The following is a 20,775-nucleotide window of genomic DNA, read 5'->3' as shown; positions in this document are numbered from 1 at the left end:
CCAAACTATTTTTCATAGGGTCCTTCATGGAGTGTCAGCTTTACACCCCTGTCCTCTCAGAGCTGGAGGAACTCTCACCCAGATACTTGTCCCCGGGTGCACAAGCTTCACTCTGGGGTGCAAAAGCAATGTGTGAGCACAACCCGCCATGAGCTGAGCCTGCCAGCACAGACCGACTGCCTGGGAGAACAAACAACCCTCCCTGTGACATGGAGAGCTCCCACAGCTCCTCAAGAGGAGGGACCCCTCCCAGTGCATGGACTGATGTCCATGATTTGTCTCTAGGCTCCTGAAAAGGCCCAGTTTGGCGGTGGGACAAGGAGAAATGCAAGGCCCTTGTCCTTTCAGGGCAAGCGATGCCTCCATTCTGCCCACCCACCCTGAGGTGTTTGTCTGCCACCTCAGCACCCCCATCCCAGGCTGGAACCCCCACCCCAGGACTGCTCTGGCATTTTGTTGTCCTGGGCCATCTGCCACCATCTCCTGCTTTAGCCTGCTGCAGTATTTCTCCCACAGTAGCCACCTTCCTTCATGGCTTGTGCGATGGTGAGTAAGGGGGACGTCACAGGGAGAGGATGGAGGATGCATGAGTGATGGTTTTGCATGCAGCGGCTAAGGGAAGAAGGGGCTGAGCAGCACTCGACTCCTTGGGCACCAAACAAAGGGAGCTGACTGACTTCTGCCTGGTTTTCCTTGTGACTGTCTTTTTAGGCTCTTACTCAGAGGTCCAGGGAAGGGTTCAGGAAAGGAAGTCCTGGCAGTTCAGACAGGCAGAGGCAAAACACCAAAATAAAAGGATAAGGCAGGCTGACAGTTACAGAACGTGATCTCTCTGCATGCAGATGATGCCCAAGAGAACAGCCCCAGACTACGACATACAGAGAAGCCAGAGATGCCAGAGGTATTGGAGGCGATGCCTATGGAGAGCAGGGCAGAGTCAGTCTCCCATCCAACAAGGACATTCCTCTCCACACACGGGCTTGGCCCCTCGCTCTGTGGCAATTTCCACCCATCAGCCCACTCTGGAACCTACAAACTCATCTGAGTGTCTGCTTGGCCCTTCACTTACTGGGTACGTGGTTTCCCCAAGGGGCACCTCCTGGGACAACCTGAGACTGGGACACAACAGCTGCAGCTTCAAAGCTCTGATAAAGCCCCTATCTGGGCTTGGACCAGTGCTAATCCCAACCTTTCCACCTCTTCTTTCCTGGAGAAGCCCATTCACCTGCACTCAGCTGGCTGGAAAGGAGCCACCTCCCACCTACCCTCTCTCTTGAGTAGGGGTTCTGTCACTAATGAGGATTCCCTGGCCTTGTCCTTCCACCCTCTCTGGCCTGTGGTTCTCCAAGAGGAGACCTTCCAAGGAAGTGACTGGCCCCCCTCCTCAACACTCAGTACAGGGTTTTCCCTTTCTAACCGTCTGTGTGAGGAATTCCTGCAAGAGGCTCAGCCAGCCTAGGCCTGACTCTGCCCGACTCCATCAGGCATCATTGCTCACAGACGTAAACGTTTGGGGGAGATGGAAAGCCAAATAGCAAAGGATTAAAATCTGATTTTGCATCCATCCATTCAGAGATCAGCCAAATCCCTCAGCCTAGTGTGGCCGGTCAGCCACAGCCCATGCCCTCCCCAATATTGCAAATGGTCCTAAAATCAAAACAGCTCTGGGTTGGCTTTGACTTTGTGCCTTTTTAGCGTTTGGTGGGTTTGGTTTTGCCAACCCCAGTCTAGTCTGGTCCGCTCCCCCTTGCATGTGGACTGGAGAGAGGGACTCACCACAAGTTGAGCATTTTCAGGCAGCTACAGAGAGTATAGAGAAAAAACACAGAAAGGAAGAAAGAGCGATTAGTTCACAGAGGTGGGATGGAAGCGAGTCACTGCAGCCATGCAAACATGCAGTGCAGAGCGGCAGACACACACCAGGCCTGCCCGCCGCCCGCCCCAGCACTCACACCACTCTGCCCTCGCCACCTCTTCCAGGCACGAGGCCTCTGACAAACACCCGTTCTCCACGGAGGCACCAGAGCCCTCGGGCTCTTATCTGGGGCTGGGATCAGAAGGACTCCAGGCCACCATCAGCTCTTGTTCCCTGCAGCTCTGGCAGCAGAAGGCCTGATGATGGATCTACACCTGGGACCTGCCCTCCAGCAACACCCACTGCCAGAATCCGGAGCTTTTCTCCAGCACACTCCAACCAGAAGCATTGGCACAGCTCTGCCTGTGGAGTGCCAGGGAAAACCCATCCCACTACTGCACAGCATCTCAAAACACAGAGCCCAGCTCCAGCTCCTGCCAGCTCTCTCTGGCACCTTCTTCTGCAGAGCAGAATCCCAAAGTCCTTTGCCCTTCTTGTGTGATCAGAGATGTAAGGAAAGACAAAGCCCCCCCTGTGGCAAACAGAATGAAGTGATTTGGGAATTACAAGAGACCCCAAACCAGTCAGTGCAAAGCAGTGTATGCTCTGCTTCCCAGCACTTCCAAAACCGATCTGGGAGCACAAAAACAAGGGCTGGAGAGAGACAGGACAGCTCCATGTGCTGTGGGATAGGGCCTGGGTGGCACAGCTTCTCTTCCCACCTGGCTTGACATCTCCCTAGTACACAAGAGTGGGGGCTGGACCTGGCCTCGCTGCACAAGCATGGGCTGGAGATGTTCCTGGTTCTTCCTTGCACTGGATTGTTGGATCAGAACTGTTGAGGATGACAATCTGCCCCATCCTAGGAGCCACATGCCCGGGGGGAGCCCCTTCAGAGCCCATGATGACAAGCTGGTGGTCTCTGCTGGCCACACAACCCATATCTAAGAGGAATGTTGCGCACTCTGGAAGTTGCTCCTCAAGATCTCCCCCACTCTCCCAGCTTGATGAGGAGCCTGCAGCAAATCTGAGGCTTCTTGGGCTGGGAGGGGAAGATGTGTCTGTGGCTGCTGGGATCAAGGCCAGGCCACCTACCAGTGAACAAGATCGCACACATGGCTTCCCGAGGGATTGGGGAATCCCCGAGGGAGTGGGGAATCCAGAGCAGAAGACCTTCAGGACAACCAGCACAGATGACACACACCTAGGGACCTTTTCCATCCATGTACTCTTCCTCACACCTGCCACTTTTTCTCTTCATATAGAAGTGCCCACAAAGGTTAAGGCAAACAATGAGGGACAAGTGGCACCAGGATCACCCCATCAAATAATAACCAGGCAGCTGGGCCGTGTCTCAGCACTGACCAGTACAAAAGCAGCCCTGGGCCTACTGGCCCCTTGCTCAGGGGGTGCCAGAATCCTGTGGTGACCCTGCAGTGACAGGTCCAGGTTTAGTTCAGAGGTGGTGAGAAGGTGCAAAAGGTGACATGATGGTGCCAAATACAGGACAGGAGCCAAAATGGTCAAAGCAGCAGCTCTGACAGCAGTTCTCACATCTGACCACACGATACAGCAGAGGTCAGCTTAGAGGGAGCACTTTCTCTTCCACAAGCTGCTTCTGGTTCCTCTCACTCAGCTTTTCAGGGCTGGACCAAGAGAACCCCTAGGGAGAACAACCCATCCCTGCAAGAGTTACTTCCAGACTGTTCTGGATACCTGTCACGTACCTCTCACAGCCAGAAATGAAGTGACAACTCTCAGACCAATGATCTCTTTGCTGAGCTATGCTCAAGCTACTCCTACACTCTCAGCACAAAAGCACAGCGTGTTCTCCCTCTGCAATGGGGGTTGCTCACCGGGATTCCTGAGATCAGCTCCCAGTATTCTGGTATCTGTGCTACTGAAATGTCTATCTGGCAATACATGCTGTGAGTAAGAGTTATATTCTCCAGGCATGACAAGTGTCAAAGAGAAGCAGCAGCAGCAGCAGCACTGAAGGCACCATGCACAAAAGCAGCAATACGCAAGGAAAAGGGCATGGGACACGAGCACTGAGGACTTTGCCACAGAGAAATGTCCCCACTCGCTTCCCAGGAGAAGGATAATGACCAACCAGTGGAAAGCCTGTTGTAAAGCAAACGTACTTAGCTTCCTCCACCACCTCCACCTCTGCCTGCGCTGTGATGGGTGCGTTGGAGTGTGCTCCTGTTGGGTCGTCCACGTTCAGCTCCCCGTTGGTTGAGCTCACCACCTGCAACACAAAGGAACACCCCGTTCACGAGGCTCCCTGGCAAGGGAAATCTGACAAATAACCATTTACTCCTGTCTCTTTTCACTCTCTCAGGAGGCTGCTGAGTTCTGTGGGTGCCATGGAGTCTCCAGGCTGCAGCAGCCAAGGCAGAGCAGCAGGCCTGTGTGTGTGCTCCCCTGCTCACATTCCTGTGCCCAGCACATGACTTGGCATCGAGAGGCCCCTCTGGGAGTGCAAGCACTGGTGTGAGCACTGACTGTCAGCCCTATCTACACACACGAGCTGTACTGTGCTGATTGTTTTCTCCTGACATTTTTACAGGTGAGCAGCTCAGACCTGTTGCCTGACAGGACTGTGGGGAGAAGCCTCAATCCTCAAATCTCATTCCTTTCACAGCCAATTTTGGGAATTACATCCTCACTCCACAGCTACTGACACAGTCTCTCATTTTCTGGATAACTAATCACTGCTTCTTTACTATGACAATCCCCAAAGCATCCTGCATGGGAGGAAAAGTTCAGCTGACCCTTCCATGCTTCACCTGGATGTTAGCACAGGCTCCTGCATCTTGAAAACTGGGAGCCGCTCTTGGCTCCAGAGCTGTAAGGATACCTGGTTTCCCCACTCTGTCCCTCCTCTTAGCCTTTCTACAAGGTAAAAGGAGGCATTTCCCATGGGGTGGGGGTAGGGGTGGTACCCAGATCTCCTGGTGGCTCCAGATGATCTGACCACTAGGGATGAAGGGAAGGAAGCCCTTGGAGCTGATGTCCCCTAGTCAGCACATTATGTTAATTTTGAACACACACACAATTTGAACACCAGGAGCTGCTGTTTCTGCCAATCAAGCTCTTTGGGCTCTACCAGGACTGGTTAGAACTCGGCTCACATGGTGCTCAGAGCTCTCCTCGAGTGACAACTCCTTGGTCTTCACCTCTTCCCTTACTCATCATGCCTGGGCTGCCCTGGGTTCTCCAGACCCCCATGCTTCCCATGCAGATCTGCAGAGCACTAGCACTTAATTGCATTGTTCCCAGGGCTCTTCCCACACTTTGTTCAGCTACTTGTTAAATTCCATGTTACAAAAGGCTTTGATTTTCCTCCTTGCTTTTCAACATGCCACCATTTCATTTTCATGTGGCAAATTCTGCCTTAAAGGGAACGGGGACTCGAAGCTGCTGACCTGCCGAAGTCCAGCATGAGCTGGGGCGTCTGCTGAGGAACAATTCCAGCCTCTGCAGCTTAGCAGCCACACACAGCACATTTCCTGTTCTCAACTGCAGATAAGCAGAATTTTAGTGCTTACAGGGGCACAAGGAGCTCATAAACTGCTCGGGTTGGCAACTCTTCCCATCCGATTCCTAGGGCTGCTTCAGTCCTGCTGTCACAAGGAAACATTCCCCTCACTGAGAGGGACCAATCTGATTTTTATTCATGCCTCAACATATGTTGTACATGAGATGAAAGATTCCTGTAAGAGCTGTACACTTTGTGCTAGCAGCCCTGTCCCTGGGGAGGCTTCTCACAGCCAGTCAGGGCAGAGAAAGCCTCCGTGATGGGACAGTGAGTGACCTCTTCCCACTTGCCCATGAAGAATGGCTAGGGAATTCAGGCTGTGGGAAGAACCTCAACACATAAAAGCAGCTAACTACGACACAAGGAGAGACATTTTGCCTTGGGTTCCTAGGAGGGAGTGGGGACTCACTTGTAGGGCTTGTAGGCTCCTTTTATTGTGGAATGGGACACTCATTAAAAAATATGAATAAAAACATCTACTTTGCACTGAGTGCTGAAGCTGTACAATCACAGATTGGTTCGTGTCAGAAAGAAACTTTACAGTTCATCTAATCCAACCCCCTGACATGGGCAGGGACACCTTCCACTAGACCAGGTTGCTCCAAACTCCACCCAGTCTGACCTGGAACACTTCTTCAGGTTACTCTCTGATCACATCTGAGAGTGAGCTCACATTCATCAGGTCCTCCTTATTTTTGTTTTTCTGTTACTCAGTAAAATATCTTTAAATGAAAAGAGACCGAGGCTCATCAAGCCAAAACCACATTAAGCCCAACTAAGTATCAAGAATAAGTAAAAATGTCAACCTAATCTGCATTTTCCTTAGGGACATCCTGCACTACCTGTCTCCTTGGCTCAGCTCTGTCCTGCTCCAAGCACTAATTCCCATTTCAGCAGAGCCATTATTCAGAGTGTTGTGTCTGACAGCAGAGCCAGCTCTCACAGCAAAGCTGTGCCAAAGAGGCAGTGATAGCAGAGTTCTTGTTTGCTTGGATGACTCCTGCACCTTCTCTCCAGCTTGTCCAGCCACCTCACTCTGGCTTTAGTGCCAGAAGGTCCCTCAGCAAGCCTGAGTGACAATCAGGACATGTAGGGCTTCACAAATAGGAATTTTTCAGGAATTTAAAAACACTGGTAGTGCCAGCTCCAACACTGTCTGTGGCACATCCTCTGCTCATCTCCTTCCAGTGCAACCCTCTGGAGATCCATCTTGTGTCCACTGAGCCCTCAAACTGGTGGTGATCTGCTGTGGAACAGCTCAACTCTTTTCCCAATATTAATGGGGCCTATGTACAACAAATCCTACTTCAGCTGCCTGTATTGCCCTAGGGCACTTCCAACATAGGGCAGAGGGTACTTTATAGACCAGATCTACTAATGCCATTCCTTTTTGTTTTCAGTTTAACAAATCTGGGCTCAAAACAGCTTAAAAATTTTTGTTGAAACAGTAAAAGCCATGGTGTTGGCCATCACAGTTTGAGTCTCTCCCAAACCATGGCTTGAGCTTACGTATGGGATGGCACCAGTGAAACTGCTCTCCTGACCACAACATTGCTGGAATTTGAGGAGAATTCAGGGGGTTTAACACAAGGGCTGCACACAACAGAAGGAGGAGGTACCTGCACTGATCCTCCATGTCGATCTGCAGCCAAATGAGATGTCAAGTACGAGGTATTTGTCTGCCGGCTCGGCTGGATCTCCCACTCCCCTCGGCGATCCGATGACGCCTGCTCAGGAGCATGAAAGAAACAGAAGGGAGGGCAAAAGGTGAATGAGGAGAAGAAATAAAGGTGTATTGGTTAGTGAGTTAGTTTTTCTGCAGAAAGTGAGGCATTGATACTTTTAGCTGGGCTAAAATTCCCCTTTACCAAGTGCACCTCATCATTTACTTCCATGGTGGCTGCAGTGATCCACTGTGGGAGTGGATTTAATCTCCTTTAGCTGCAGAATGAAGGAAAGATCTATTCTGGAAATAATTTCTTTACAACAGCTTCACTTCCATGTATTTCAGCACAGCCACAATTACACTGACAGTATTCAACTGTGTCTGTCAGGCCACACACACCAGAGCACTTGGCACGCCAGCAAGATGGGATTCACAAAGCTCAACCTCCCTCAAATACATATTTTTAAACTAAAATCTGCAACATAAACCAAAGCCAAACATTTAAGTTCACCCAAAGGCAGTTCCACATGCTGATTCACCTGTGCAGTGCAGAAGGAAACACCCACACCTGCTTGACTGGAGAGAGGGTTGGGGGCTTTTTGGGTTTCTGCAGAAAAGCAGATAAGATGCTTTGGCTAACAAGTTTCCTCTTTGCCCCCAAAAGAAGAACACCAGGTGATTTAAATTATTAGAACTTCATTTATTTTCTTAGAAGAATCACTCTGCACTTGCAGGTGAAGCACAGGTAGGTCACTGTTGGAGATTAGGGTTTTTCCTTTTGTATCTTTCTCTCAGGGAATGTCATTCCATCTGTTGCTAAGATACTTAAGAGAACAAGAGATGTGGCTGGGAGGAGGAGGAGGGGAAAGTGTGCAGCTGGCTACTCTCTCACCTGAGGGGTTTCTCTTGGGAAGGGCAGAGTTACCAGAGTTTTTAGGCTGAGGGAAAGGGCTGGGTGCAGCTCCCCTCTCGCTGTCAGCATCGGGGGAGAAGGGTTGAGCTGTTGCTTACTGTGGGGAGAATTCACTGCCACTGCTGGAGCCCAGCCCTGTACTGCTTCTTCCTTACTGGGGGAGAGCCTTTGTTTGTAGGACTGGGACCTTATTAACATCCGATCAAACTGGAAAGGACAATCTACTTGGGTGCCTCAGGGGAAAAACCGGGACCGTGAGCCCCCAGGCTCCAAGGGATCCTCTCATGGCCGTGTTCAGGAGCCGAGATGTCACTGCCCAGCCCCGCCTACCGGGACACCCCACAGCTGCTGCTACAGCTGCAGAGTTTCTGATACATTTCATTTACTACTCTGGGATCTGTTTGTCCCAGCCATGCCAGCCGCTCCGAGGTTCCTGCTGCAGCCCTGAACCTCCATCGGCCCGCCCGCCATCACCGCGTGAGGGAGCGGCAGCCGCGCCACAGCGCCCCCTGCAGGCACGGGGAATCCCTGCACCCCCTGCCCGGCCTGCAGCCAGCAGCGCCCCTGGTGGCCGTGCCCGGAACTGCAGCGAGGGGAAAGCGCAGCGGGCGGGAGCGGCCGGGGCTGGGATTGGGACTGGGATTGGGCCGGGATTGGTGCCGGGTTTGGGGCCGGGATTGCACTGGGTTTGGGGCCGGGATTGGGGTCAGTGCCAGAGCTGGGGTCTGTGGGCCCTGTTACACACACACTGCTAAAGAACTGTCCATCCCGTCCCAATCTCTGCCTGAAAGTCCTTTCATTTCAGAGTTACAATAATTGGGAGGGAAGGGGGTCATATTTTTTCCATTCCAAGGGAGGTTCCCACCTTCCTTGGCAGACACCTGTCCTTCAAACCAAGACAGTCACCCAGCTTTGATGACAACACATCCAGTGCTCAGGATGTGACCTAGGAGGATTTCAGCACACCTGAACCCAACTGACCAGTGGGAAGAATGCTTCCCAGGTCTGGGAAGTGTGGGACAAACAGTTCTGTGTTGGCCTCAGGCCTCAGCTGAATGAGCCACCATGGATCTGGCCAGGAAACAAGAGGCTCCAGTGAATAAACCCAGGTTGTGAGCAGTGTCAGTGCCAGACCCAGGGAAAACTTCCAGAAACCTCTCCAAATCACATGGCAAGACTAAAGACAGAGGAGGAAGAGCTCACTAATCTTTGATTAAAACCCTTCACTTTCCAGAGGAAAAGGCTACAAAGAGAAGATTCCACATTAGCTCTTTACTAGGAGTCAAATATTGCAAGAGAGAATCTGCATTATTAGACCCAAGAACAAAAATTAGGCTGTTAAATCTGGAGACCCAAACCCCATGCCTCCAATTCACTTCTCAAGACATTAATTTTTTTTTTTGCTTTTTGCCTTTAGAGAAATGCTTTGCTGAAGACTTAGAGGGAACATCCCTCAGAAGAGAATTGTTTGTGTTTTGGTGAGAAGAACCTGATTTCCTCCATGTCATATTAAACAATTCATCACCCTAAGTAATGTTTAGGTGAAAATGTGACAAAATTCTGCTGTGCAATCCAGAACTGGAGTATCTGTGCAGATCAGAAGAACAAGGCCTGCAGGCTGCCTGCATATTTTGGAATTTCTTTGTGCCTTTGTGAACTAAATGCCTGAAAACGAAGCCAGGTGTCACTGTGCTGTCAAGGAAACACGATCTCTCACACACACACAATGTGAAGGTCTGTGGTTAAGGTGGACAATAGGAGACTGGCTGAACAATCCCCCCAAAACCAGGGGGTTACTGCATCCATCAGGGTATTTATTAAAGCAGGTGACTGTTTCAGGGCTCACACACCAGCCCACACTCATTACCATGTATAAATGCTGCAAACAACCCGGCTTCCTACAGCAACACTGCCCAAGGAGGGGTTATCCTGACTGTAGCTGATGGAATGGGATGTATCCTGCCCTGTGTTAGCTGTGTGAGCCTTCAGAGCCCAGAAGGAAGGGCCCAGACAGGCTGTTACACCCCAGGCTTGGTTCTGTACCCACAAACCCCAGCTCGAGGAACTGAGCAGAACCTGGAGGCTGGGGGAGCAGAATAAGCCTGGAACCACTCTCTGGGAATAAGAACAGCAACAGCTCCAGCTGGGAGATCTACTGCAAGTCTGAGATTTCTGTTAACACAGCAAACCCAAACTCTCAACACCAACAAAACAAGGAGAAAGGAAAAAATGGGAAATTCCATTTCCCCGTGGCAGTTCGTCCAGACTGTGATGCCTTCCTGAGGGTTCTGCCCTGCCTGTCCTTTGTGCTCTGCAACACTCACACTGTGAACTGGACACTCCAAGAAGGACATATGGATGTTCTTGGGACACACATCCCTGTCACAGCCACAAGCTCTGTGGGCAGAGGACACCTGGGAACAGGCTGCTATCAGCACAACTCTCAGTCTGCTCCACAGTCCATGTGCTGTGATTAAAAGCACCTCAAAAATGTGGTACTCAGGGAGTCTAACCATGCTGGATGATAGACTTTAACCTACTTACCCTCAAACTACAGAAAAATAACCCCATTCCAAACAGGACTCTGGTTTAGCTCACGATACCTTATTTCAACAGCTTGTTGCTTTGACAAAATTCTCCTCAAATCACCATCTCTAAGTTAAGCAGGATTTGTCCTTGCTATGACCAAGAATCAGCCCCAGCCATCTATACTGCCATGTGGCTTCTGCTTGTCCAGGGCCAGAGGAATTGGGAGGGGAGCCAAGCCATGCACCTGATTGCGAAGGGCCTGTTGGGATGGTCGGTCCCGGTGGATGTGGCTGTCTCTTGTCACTGCAGAGGTCCCAGAATCCACATGGACAGATCCCACGGGAGTAGGCTGGAAAATAAGGTGTTGGTTAGGGCTAAGACTCTCACATGCACAAATCCACCTTGTCAAGCCAGTAGGAAGAAGAAAAACATCAAAACACTGCCCACAGGAGCCAAGGAGAATTATAGCCAGGGCTATAAAATCCCTGTGATTTACAGACATGGCACTGAATGTCTTGTGTAAAAATTAATTAAGAAGATACAGTTAGGTGCCTGTCTCCATGTCAGATCACACCTAGTGTGTCTCACACAGAATTATTACAACTGAAAATATACAGACTTGTTTTCCTCATCCCATTGTCTCACCACTTGTAAAAATCACGCTTGCATAGAAACAGGACGTGTTAAAATTAAAGCTTCATCTGCTCTCTTCTCACCAAAGTCATAATCCCTGCTCCCAACATCGAGATCTCCATGGCAACCACCGTGGTTGTCAGCAATAGCACACTTGTCTTACAAGGTGCTCTTTATCAACTGCCTTTGTAATTAAAGAAAAATGAAGAGAAAATCTTGATTCACAAAGGGAATCATTTCTTAGGAACTCTGTTGAGCACAGAAAGCATGGGAAATGCTAAATATAGTTGGGACACTAAAGCACCAGCAGTGGTACCAAGTTTAGCACTGATGCCATTTGATCTGGCACCAATGACAATTCATTTACAGATGTCATTGCTGCTCTTTGGGGTGGGTTGTGAGCAGAATGACCCAAAACAAAGAGCTTTAGATTCTTCTACCGTATTTCCCCATGACACATCCTTTGGCCAAGGTCTTCCTGAGTTTAACTGGGTTTTGATGGTAAAAGTCATGCAATGAGATCAGGGTGATGGCATACATGGAGTCATGGAACTGCTAAATGGAGGTTGGTTTCTCCCACATTTCCTTGCCATGTACTGTACAGAGCTGGTTCAGCCTCTGAGTGTCCTCCAAAATATTCTGAGTTCAGGAGAGCAAGTTTAGATTAGATATTTGGGAAGAAATTCCCCCCTGTCAGGGTGGTGAGGCTCTGGCAAGGTTGCCCAGACAAATTGTGGCTGCCCCACCCCTGGAAGTGTCCAAGGCCAGGTTGGAAGGGGCTTGGAGCAACCTGGGATAGTGGAATGTGTCCCTGCCCATGGCAGGGGGTTGGAACAAAGTGGCCTTAATGATCCCTTCCAACCCAACCCATTCTGGGATTCTATCCACTGAACATCCATCAGAAGCCTGCCTCAGTCTCCTGTACCTTTTCAATGGGAACAGAACCATTATAGGGGGTTTCTGTGATTCTCTTGCTTTAGGATGGATTTTAGATACTGGTCTCCAATCCCGTGCTACACTAGAGGGAATTCAGTCTCATCATGATCATGGTCACAAATGGGAAAATGAGGCTTGAATGTCCAGAGAGGAGGCTGGGGCCTCTGTCCCTCAGGAAAACCCCCTGAACACAACGTCAGGACATCTCTCTGTGTTGAGACTTGAAAGATTCGATCCTAAACTCACTGGCATTGATTGGGATTATTGGGAACAAAAAGGCCATGCTGGGGAAGCAGCCCCTGGAAGGCAAGGCCTGGGATTTGGCAGGGACAACTCACGATTGGCCTGCCGACCCAGTCATAGGCGTAGTCGAAGGTGTAGCCTTTCTTCTCAAACAGCTCCGTGAAGATGGTCCGTAGGTAATCGTAGTCTGGTCTCTCAAAGAAGTCTAATCGCCGCACGTAGCGGAGGTACGTGGCCATCTCCTCTGTCAGAAAAGGCAAAAAGCAGCAGGTTTTATCCTCAATCTTCCAAATGAGCTCTTAGAAACCAGTGTCTGGGCTGCCAGTGCTACCTCTGGCTTTTCTCCTGGTTTTTAGCAAGAGTCCTCAGCAGAAAACAATTCAAGAGAAGATGGATGTCCTACCTCTGCTCAAATCTGACTTCCACACCTTGATTTATTCTATACAGTTGTATAAAAATAAACAGAGTGAGAAATAAGCTCACTGAACCTGAGAACCTGCTCAAAGGTATTTAGAATGCTTTTGACCAGAGAAGCTGCCCCATCCCTGGAAGTGTCCAAGGCCAGGCTGGATGGGGCTTGGAGCAACCTGGAATAGTAGAAAGCGTCCCATCATGATATTGGCAGCACCTGAATATTCAAAACTAGACTAGAGGGGGAGGCTTCAAGGTTAATTTACCTGAAGAGGGTTAATTTACAGACCAGGGTTTGGTGTTAAGATAATTAATTGCTTTCCTGCATCTGGGTCGCACTTTGCATGCACAGAATATCGAGTCCTAGGAGCTCCTGTCCTGCCTTTTCCCAGCTCTCTCTTGGCTCATGGCTTTGACTTCAGCTGACAAAACCAAGAATAGAACTGCTTATTGATACTTAACTCTGTCTGTGGCTTGTGGCTTCCACGAGGTAAAAGAGGGAGGAAAAACAGAAGAAAGAATCCTCTCTTTTAAGTACCTCCAGAAGATGGAGAACAACCAGTTTCAGGCAAGGAAGGGACAGAACTCAGTTCTTTCATCTCCTATCAGCTCAGACCTGAAAGAGCTGTGAGGAGGAGTACTGGCAAAAAGATGAAAACAGCCAACCTGAAGCTTGGAACCAGGTAGATTTTGGAATGAGATATCTGGGGAATTACAGTAACTTGAGTGAACAATGATCCCATTCCAGGCTTGCTGCTCCTCATGCTGGCAAAGACGTGTGGCACAACAGCTCCTACAGGAATGGGATTAATTGTGGGTGCTCTCCCTGGTGTCAGGACTTCAGAAACACTCCAGAAAACCTCCCAAGCCCATTCTGTGGCCAGGGGACCCTGGGGAAGGCACTAACTCTGTACCCTGCCCTCCCAGCTCCAAGGTCTGTTAAACTGGAGATCAGGTGTTGGGCTTGGCTAGAGGCACACTTTAGGAACACTCTCCTTAAAACTGCTCCCAGAAGGTGGAATTCATGGACAGACACACCATCCCATCTCCCAGGCCGGCCACCTACACCTGCAACACCTGTAAAACCTTCAATCTGGAAAAGAATTAACTCAGTAGTTCCAGCACAGTCATTTGGGAGGGGGAAAATAACGAGGAGCTCTTTTGGAAGTAAGCCAAGAAGTAAAACAGGCATACAAGGCCCTTGAGCACTGTCCAGCCTCCTTGATGAGAAGAGTTTTGCTCATTTTAAGACCTCAGGCCCTGCTAATTTATAGCAGCAGCTTCAGTTGTTTGCCAGCATGATGGATACACACCATCCAATACTTTCTGAGAGAGGAGTGCAGGCCCATCCTATTCAACAAGGTATGACCACCTCCAGCTGCACTCACATGATCCCATCAGGGCTTTACCTGGGAAGTTCTCACAGAGAACTTCAACTGGAGTGTTTCTCTTTGTGTCCCCAATCTTCTGATATCTCTCTTTTAAGGTGTCAGCCTGCAGCGCACAAAGACAAAACAGTTGTGAAGAGTTCAACCATGTGAGAAAGGACATGCTGTGTGGGAAGAAAAACAAGGCATTTAATGCCCATTCTGGGTGACATCAGGAGATGCTACTTGTAACTGAACTGCATCCTGGACTACAGCAGTAGGAATATTTCACAGGAGAGAACATCCAAGGATGTTCAAAACATCTTCATTCATGAGAGGCAGGACCCTCATTAGTGTCTTACAAGGCTCATTTCTCACAGCCCACTCCTGAGGACTGTGCAGGGAGAAGGAAATAAAGGAGCATGAACTGTGATGGCACATCTGGACCTCCCCAGGCTTAGGGCCATCGAGCTGTTCACAAACAACTGCACAGAGGTTGCACAGCAGATTCACAGCAATTTGGGTGAAATTCACAGACCCATGGCACAGCAATTTGGGTTTTCTTCTGTGCAACAGGATGTTACCACATTGAATATGACTCTAGATCAGTCACACTTCTCCCAAATCCCAGGCTGCTCCCACACAGCCTTTCCTTTCACCCCCAAAGCATCCATCACTCAGCACTGGGTTAATATCTGGTCAACAAGAAAATAAAACCATTTGCAGTTGGATTTCCCACCTAAATCAACCCCAGGCAGAGAACTCTGCTCCAGTTGGCACCCTAAAAGTGGGGTTTCTTGCCTCCATTTCAAAATATGTCAGTTAGACCTGGCAGCAGCATAATTAGCACTGCAGACATGCTCTGCAGATGCAGCCCTGACAGTACAGACCAAAAGTCTAAGCTGAGGAGACCTAGAAGGGCAAAGATGCCACATTCTAAATCCTGCTGGAGAGTCTGTGTTTGCCCCAGACCTCAAAAGGGAGTCAACTTAATTCTTATCAAGTTTAACACTGAACTGAGGATCTTTTGTGAACCTTGTATAAACTTGGAATTATTTTAGAATAATTTACAGGATTAATTTAAAGCAGATGAGTTCAACTAAGCCAGAAAGAAAATATATACTAGAATAACACACTTACAGAGAGGCGTGGACACAAAATCAGAGAGACTCTGATTTCTTTCACAATCCCTTTCATGCTTGAAAAACCCTTTTTTGCTTTTATGAGCTCTTGCCAACATTTCAGGCATGTGCCTGATGAGGCTGAGCTGAGACTAACTCTGGATAGGTGGTAAAAAACAGCTGAAAAAGTTCTATCAACCCAACTGGATCTATACCCACTGACCAATGCAGAGCTCTGCCAAGCAGCTCCTGAACCCAAAAGCTTGGCTGCTTTTCCCAACAGGAGCTCCTGTCTTTCCTGATGAGCCTAACTTGATCAGTCCCTTCACTCCCTTCAATGCCAAAGCTGAACACAGTAGTTTAATCATCAGGGAGGTGATGGAGAAGTGAAAATGCAGCCTTCCAACAGCTCTGGAGCCAGCAAATGACTTACTCCTTGTTAGCTCAGCTGATGGATGTTGGCAGCAGTCGGCAACTCAATTTCTTGCAGCTCTCCACATTGTACACAGCATCTCATAAACTCCCCAGCACTGAGTGTCCAGTGTCTCTGGAGGGAGGCCAAGTCCAATACTTGTGCCAGAAAACCAGTTTTTCAAGCTGAAGTCCATCTGTGCATCTGAAGCCATCAAACTGCTCCATTATAAACAGGGATCACAGATGCAGCTGGGGGATTGTGTTGCCGTAAGTGGAATTTCATAAACAATCACCGTGTCCCAGTCACGCTCCAGTTCAAGGCAGCTTCCAGTCACAGCTCTCTCATTGCTGTCCCTGTCTCTCTGTTCCACCTTCTCTCCAAAATTGTACCAACTGGGCAATTTGAAGTGCCAGGTAAAGTATTTCTACCTTAAAATCTTCCCTGCAGCTAAACTTAATGCCTCGGTGTCAGGCTGCAAGGACACAAAGGAGAGGACAGCATTTCTGCCTGGATTTTGACCATGTTTCCCCAGTGGATTCTCCTTTGGGTAGAGACTAGCCAAAGTTTTAAAGGACAAAACCTAAAGCTTGAACCTACCTTCAATCCTTGCCACGGCAGGCTGCCTCGGAGGAAATACATGAACATATGGCCAAGGGCTTCTAAGTCATCTCGACGACTTTGCTCTGAAAGAGAAGAGATGACAAATTATTGCTGCAGAAGCAGAAATGGCTCTGAGATCTCAGCAGCAGCCACACCTGTACTTGAGATACAGTACCACAGGGACATTCACTCACTGTCTGCAGCTCAGATCTTGTGCAAAACCAGAAGCTGTTTCAGAAAGCCAGAAAATGTGTAAAATCAGCCAGAAGCCATGAGGTAACATGGGAACTGCACAACCCAGCCTGAGGCAGAATGGACAACTCTTAATTGCAGAGGGATAAAGCAGTGCCTCAATTCTTCTCTGACCTGCCAGTGTCAATGGTGCCATGTGGTGCTGGATCATTTCCTCTGGACTAAATTGGAATGGGATACTCACAACCAGCTGCAGGGATCTACCCTTGCACAGTGCCAGCCCTTTCCCAATTTCCTCTGCAGCTCATCAGAGCAGATCAAAAATAGCTCCTTCCAGTGCCATGGAACACTTGCTGCTGCTGCTGCCACATGCAGATGTTGTAATTATAAGTGAAGGGGGGGGAAATGGGCACGGAGCCAAAGGAAAAATATCCTAAAACAAGCAGGCAAAATGTATCCAAAACCCCAGGGGAGGATAGAAGAGAACAACATATGTGGAGGCAGCACTGGGCTGGGCTGAGCTGCGCTCTTGGGTTCACTGAGCTCGTGGACTCATTTGGTGCACCCTCCCCTCCACTGAACCCCACCTGCTCCAAACAGCATGATCCATGATCCAGAGCAGATCCAGCCCTGCAGCCACTCAGCCTGCAGGAGATGCTGGGAGTGGGAACACTCAGGAGAAGAGAACTGAAACAGTTCCTGCAGTTATCCTGATAAAAAGGGGAAAAAAGGAGGATGCCCTGGGAAATTTAGTGGACTTCCAGGAAGATGGCTGAGTGCACTTGTCTCTCAGAAAAACTGCAGACTCCTGAGTTTGAAATGTGAAAGGATTGATTCCACCTGGGCTGGTCTCACCAGCGAAGCATCAGCTCCTCACAACCCCTCTGGGCAGGGACAGCCCCCTCAAATACTCCCCCAGAACTGATTTGGACCCTTCCTCTGCACCAGCAAATTCCCAGCCTGCTCCCACTGCACCCTCCCATTCCTCCATCCCTGCCTGACTCCTCACCTTCCAAAATTAGAAACCAGGCTCATCCCTCCTTACTCCCCAAAGACAGTGAGCTCTCCAAGTGGGAGCCAACATGCTAGGAGGCCTCCTGGAAAATATTCCATTATCTCACTGCTTGTATGGATTTAAGAGAATATAAACATTTAATAAGTTATTTTTTGCCTTTCAGCCACAGAAATGTAATCTTCTGGTAGGAAAGAAAGCAGGGAGGAGAGGAGATGAAAGCCAGGTTTAAAGTTATTTAAATCATTCATTTTCTCCATCCAATTACTAGGTCAGGGAACATCCAACTCTAACACCTGGAACTGGAAGGCATTGGGACAGTGCTGTGCTATAAAAATCTATTTGTCTATCATCCAGTGCAGCAATCACTGCCTGCCTGCTTGTCTTTTATCAGTGCAGGGCTGCTCCCAGTTATTTAGTTCCTAATAAAAACTGTAATTATGAGGCTTCCAACATTTCAGCTGGCTCAATTCCTCAAAAGGAGGGAGGGGGAAAAAAAAAAGCCACACAACTGTAAACGGCATTGGGAGGTTCACAAACAGCTTCAGGGGCACAAGAGAGCTCAGCCAAGATGCTAAGGGAGGTCTGCAGGATTCAAATGGCAAGCTGGAATGTGTCCAGAGAAGGGACTGGAGCTAGGGAAGGAGCTACAGCAGCAGGAGCAGCTGAAGGTACTGGGGAGGCTCAGCCTGGAGAAAAGGAGGCTCAGGGGGGACTTTCTGGCTCTGCACAACTCCCTGACAGGAGAGGGAAGTCAGGGGGTGGGGCTGGGCTCTGCTCCCAGGGAACAAAGGACAGAGGAACAAAGGACAAGAGAAAACAGCCTCAAGCAACACCAGGGAGGGTTTAGGTTGGATATTAGAGAAAATAATTTGCTGAAAGGGCTGTCAAGGATTGAACAGGCTGCCCAGGGCAGTGGTGGAGTCACCACGCTGGGAAGTGCTCAAAAGACATGTCAATGTGGCACTTGGGGACATGGTTTAGAGGTGAACACTGCAGTGCTGGTCAATTGTTGGGCTCAGTGACCTCAGAGAGCTCTCCAGCCTGCAGGACACTCTGTCAGCACCCCCGTGCAGACAAACCTTTGCCAAGGTGTGTGTTGATGGACATGTATCTCGCTGTTCCAGTTAGGCTCTTGTGCTCCCTGTAGGGAATGTGTTTTTTGGTTTCAGGGTCAATGTACTCCTTGGCCAATCCAAAGTCTATGATGTGGATGACGTGCTCCTTCTTGTTGCCCTGCCGGCCGATGAGGAAATTCTCCGGCTTGACGTCGCGGTAGATGAGGTTCTTGGAATGCACGTACTCCATCCGAGAGATCTGCAAAAAGGAGGGAAATGCTACTTGTGAGCAGAGCTCTGGCTCCCACAGAGCTGGAAGAGGAATGTGTCATCCCCTCCTTTCTAAGGCTATCATGCTGTGCTCCCTGCTTTATTCCCACGGAAATGGCAAAGGCTGTTTCTGAGGCGTTACCACTGGGATGCAGCTCTTGGCAGGATGCCACGGGGAGCTGCAGCAGCCTTTTTGTATTGATTTTAAACATACTAAACCGGTTACCAAGAGCTCTTCCCTTGCCCACCTCCTTCCCCTGTTGCTCTGTGTCTTACCACCTTCCTCCCTCGACCCATATGTTGTCTTAGACATGCCAGATTCTTCGTGGAGGGGGATTTTTGGGCAGGCAGAAGCTTTACGATCTTCAAAGCTGACTAAAATAATAATTAATCTCATTGCTGTCAACTAGGAATAGCTGGAATATTTTTCAGCTTTTGACTAGTGTTTTTCTGGAAGTTTGACTGGGAAGGTGGAAGGGCAGGAACTCCACTTCTGAGATGACACAGTGCTTCTAACAACCCACCTTTATTCAGAAGATCATCATTAAAATTGCTTTTGAAAACAAACATATTGCAGGTGTATTGTCCAGCAGTTCTCATTTGGGTCCTGAATTTAGGAGATGATTCCAACAGAAAATAATTCTCAATTTCATTTCATGTAGTACCTTTAATTGCCTTTATATGTTTCAAATGAACACACAAGAGCCCCCATTTATGGCTGTCCTGGTCACAGCTGCCCTGCATGCCAAAGAGCACAGTGGCTTAAAGAAGGTGCTTCTTTGGAAAGGCTACTGGGATTGACCCAGATATTTGTGGGCTGGCAATGCTATGAAAGCTCTGCAAAGTTCCACCAACTCCCAGTTTTGCACTAACGAGCCTCAGTCCCCAGAGGTCACTGCCACACCACTGTGAGGGACAGCACAGGGACATCCAGGGTGATGGCCACCAGCTGCTCACCCCCACTGGGTGGATCCTGCTGGGAAAGCTCTGCAGGATGGAGTCTCTGGCTCACGGAGCCAGCTCTCCCCCAGCCAAGCAGCAGAAACCCACCAGCCCTTCCAACCCCCTGCTCACCCTGCAGACCCTGACTGCTCCCTCATTTCTCACTGAATCCAGACACATTCCCAGCTGACAAACCCAGACCACTCTTCTTATTTACAGATCTTGGACCCACACCTGGTTTAAAAGTCCACATGCATGTGATCCTCCATCACACTGCCAGGCCCTTACCATGCACCATTTTAAAGAAAAATCTGCTGCATTTCTACCTCTTGGAAAGAAGGAGCAGGCAGGAGGGGGCAGCCCTCCTTATAAAATAAACAGCTGTACAGGGAGGAAAGCAGACAGGAAAAAATTTGCTGCAGGTGAATCAGGCTTAAAAAACCAGAATTTGCTCCAAGACTCTTCAAAGAAGGGAACAGCACGTGCTGCCACTCCCTCCCCTCCACGCAGTGATTGATTCCACTGTGCAGAGAAAATGGGTTTCACGGCTAACAGCCATTATTTCCAATCAATTACAGGCTGGTGCAGAGCAGAGCAGATGCTCTTCACTCATTCTTCACACTTTGAATCACCTACAGGACACAGCAGCAGGTCGTGAGACAAAAAGCCACGTTGGGAGGCAATTCAAATGAAGATGCAACCCTTGAAAGTGGAACAAAGAGTTTCCTCGCCTCTCCACACATAACAAGCTTCCAAGTGGAGCCTGACTGGCTCATTTGATTTGTTCCTGCTACCAAAGCAGCTCAGTTGTTGAAATCCCAACAGCAATTACAGAGCCTGAAAAGGGCCCATTTTTTTCTCCTTTAAAAACTCTCCACAAGTTGCAGCAGGCAGGACAACAACCTGGACAGCTGAGGTGTCAGGTGAGCCATTATGCTCCAGCAGCAATCAAGGCTACTTATTTTCCTGCCTTTTTTCCTCCCACCTGCCTTTTCTGCTTCCACCACACACACACACAGCTGCTGTGGGGTCTTTCATATTCCTTCTTTACTTCCACCTGCCTGGACT

At 49.3% G+C, this 20,775-nt stretch overlaps 1 protein-coding gene across 2 annotated transcripts in view; it reads right to left on the bottom strand.

Annotated features, from left to right (window-relative positions):
- Positions 1-20,775, bottom strand: part of CSNK1G1 (casein kinase 1 gamma 1) — a 95,995-nt gene that overhangs the window by 4,133 nt on the left and 71,087 nt on the right. For both annotated transcript variants that reach the window (XM_030228376.2, XM_009089794.4), the window contains exons 7-13: positions 18,520-18,754; positions 16,231-16,316; positions 14,140-14,224; positions 12,415-12,563; positions 10,752-10,856; positions 7,019-7,126; positions 4,000-4,106 (exon numbers count right to left, since the gene is read on the bottom strand). In XM_030228376.2, the coding sequence (XP_030084236.1) occupies positions 4,000-4,106; positions 7,019-7,126; positions 10,752-10,856; positions 12,415-12,563; positions 14,140-14,224; positions 16,231-16,316; positions 18,520-18,754 (875 nt within the window). The remainder of the gene's footprint in view (positions 1-3,999; positions 4,107-7,018; positions 7,127-10,751; positions 10,857-12,414; positions 12,564-14,139; positions 14,225-16,230; positions 16,317-18,519; positions 18,755-20,775) is intronic.

The sequence above is a fragment of the Serinus canaria genome, chromosome 10, assembly GCF_022539315.1.
Source record: "Serinus canaria isolate serCan28SL12 chromosome 10, serCan2020, whole genome shotgun sequence".
Taxonomy (NCBI): Eukaryota; Metazoa; Chordata; class Aves; order Passeriformes; family Fringillidae; genus Serinus; species Serinus canaria.
Note: the sequence above shows the minus strand (reverse complement) of the source record. Positions and strands in the feature narration are given on the sequence as shown.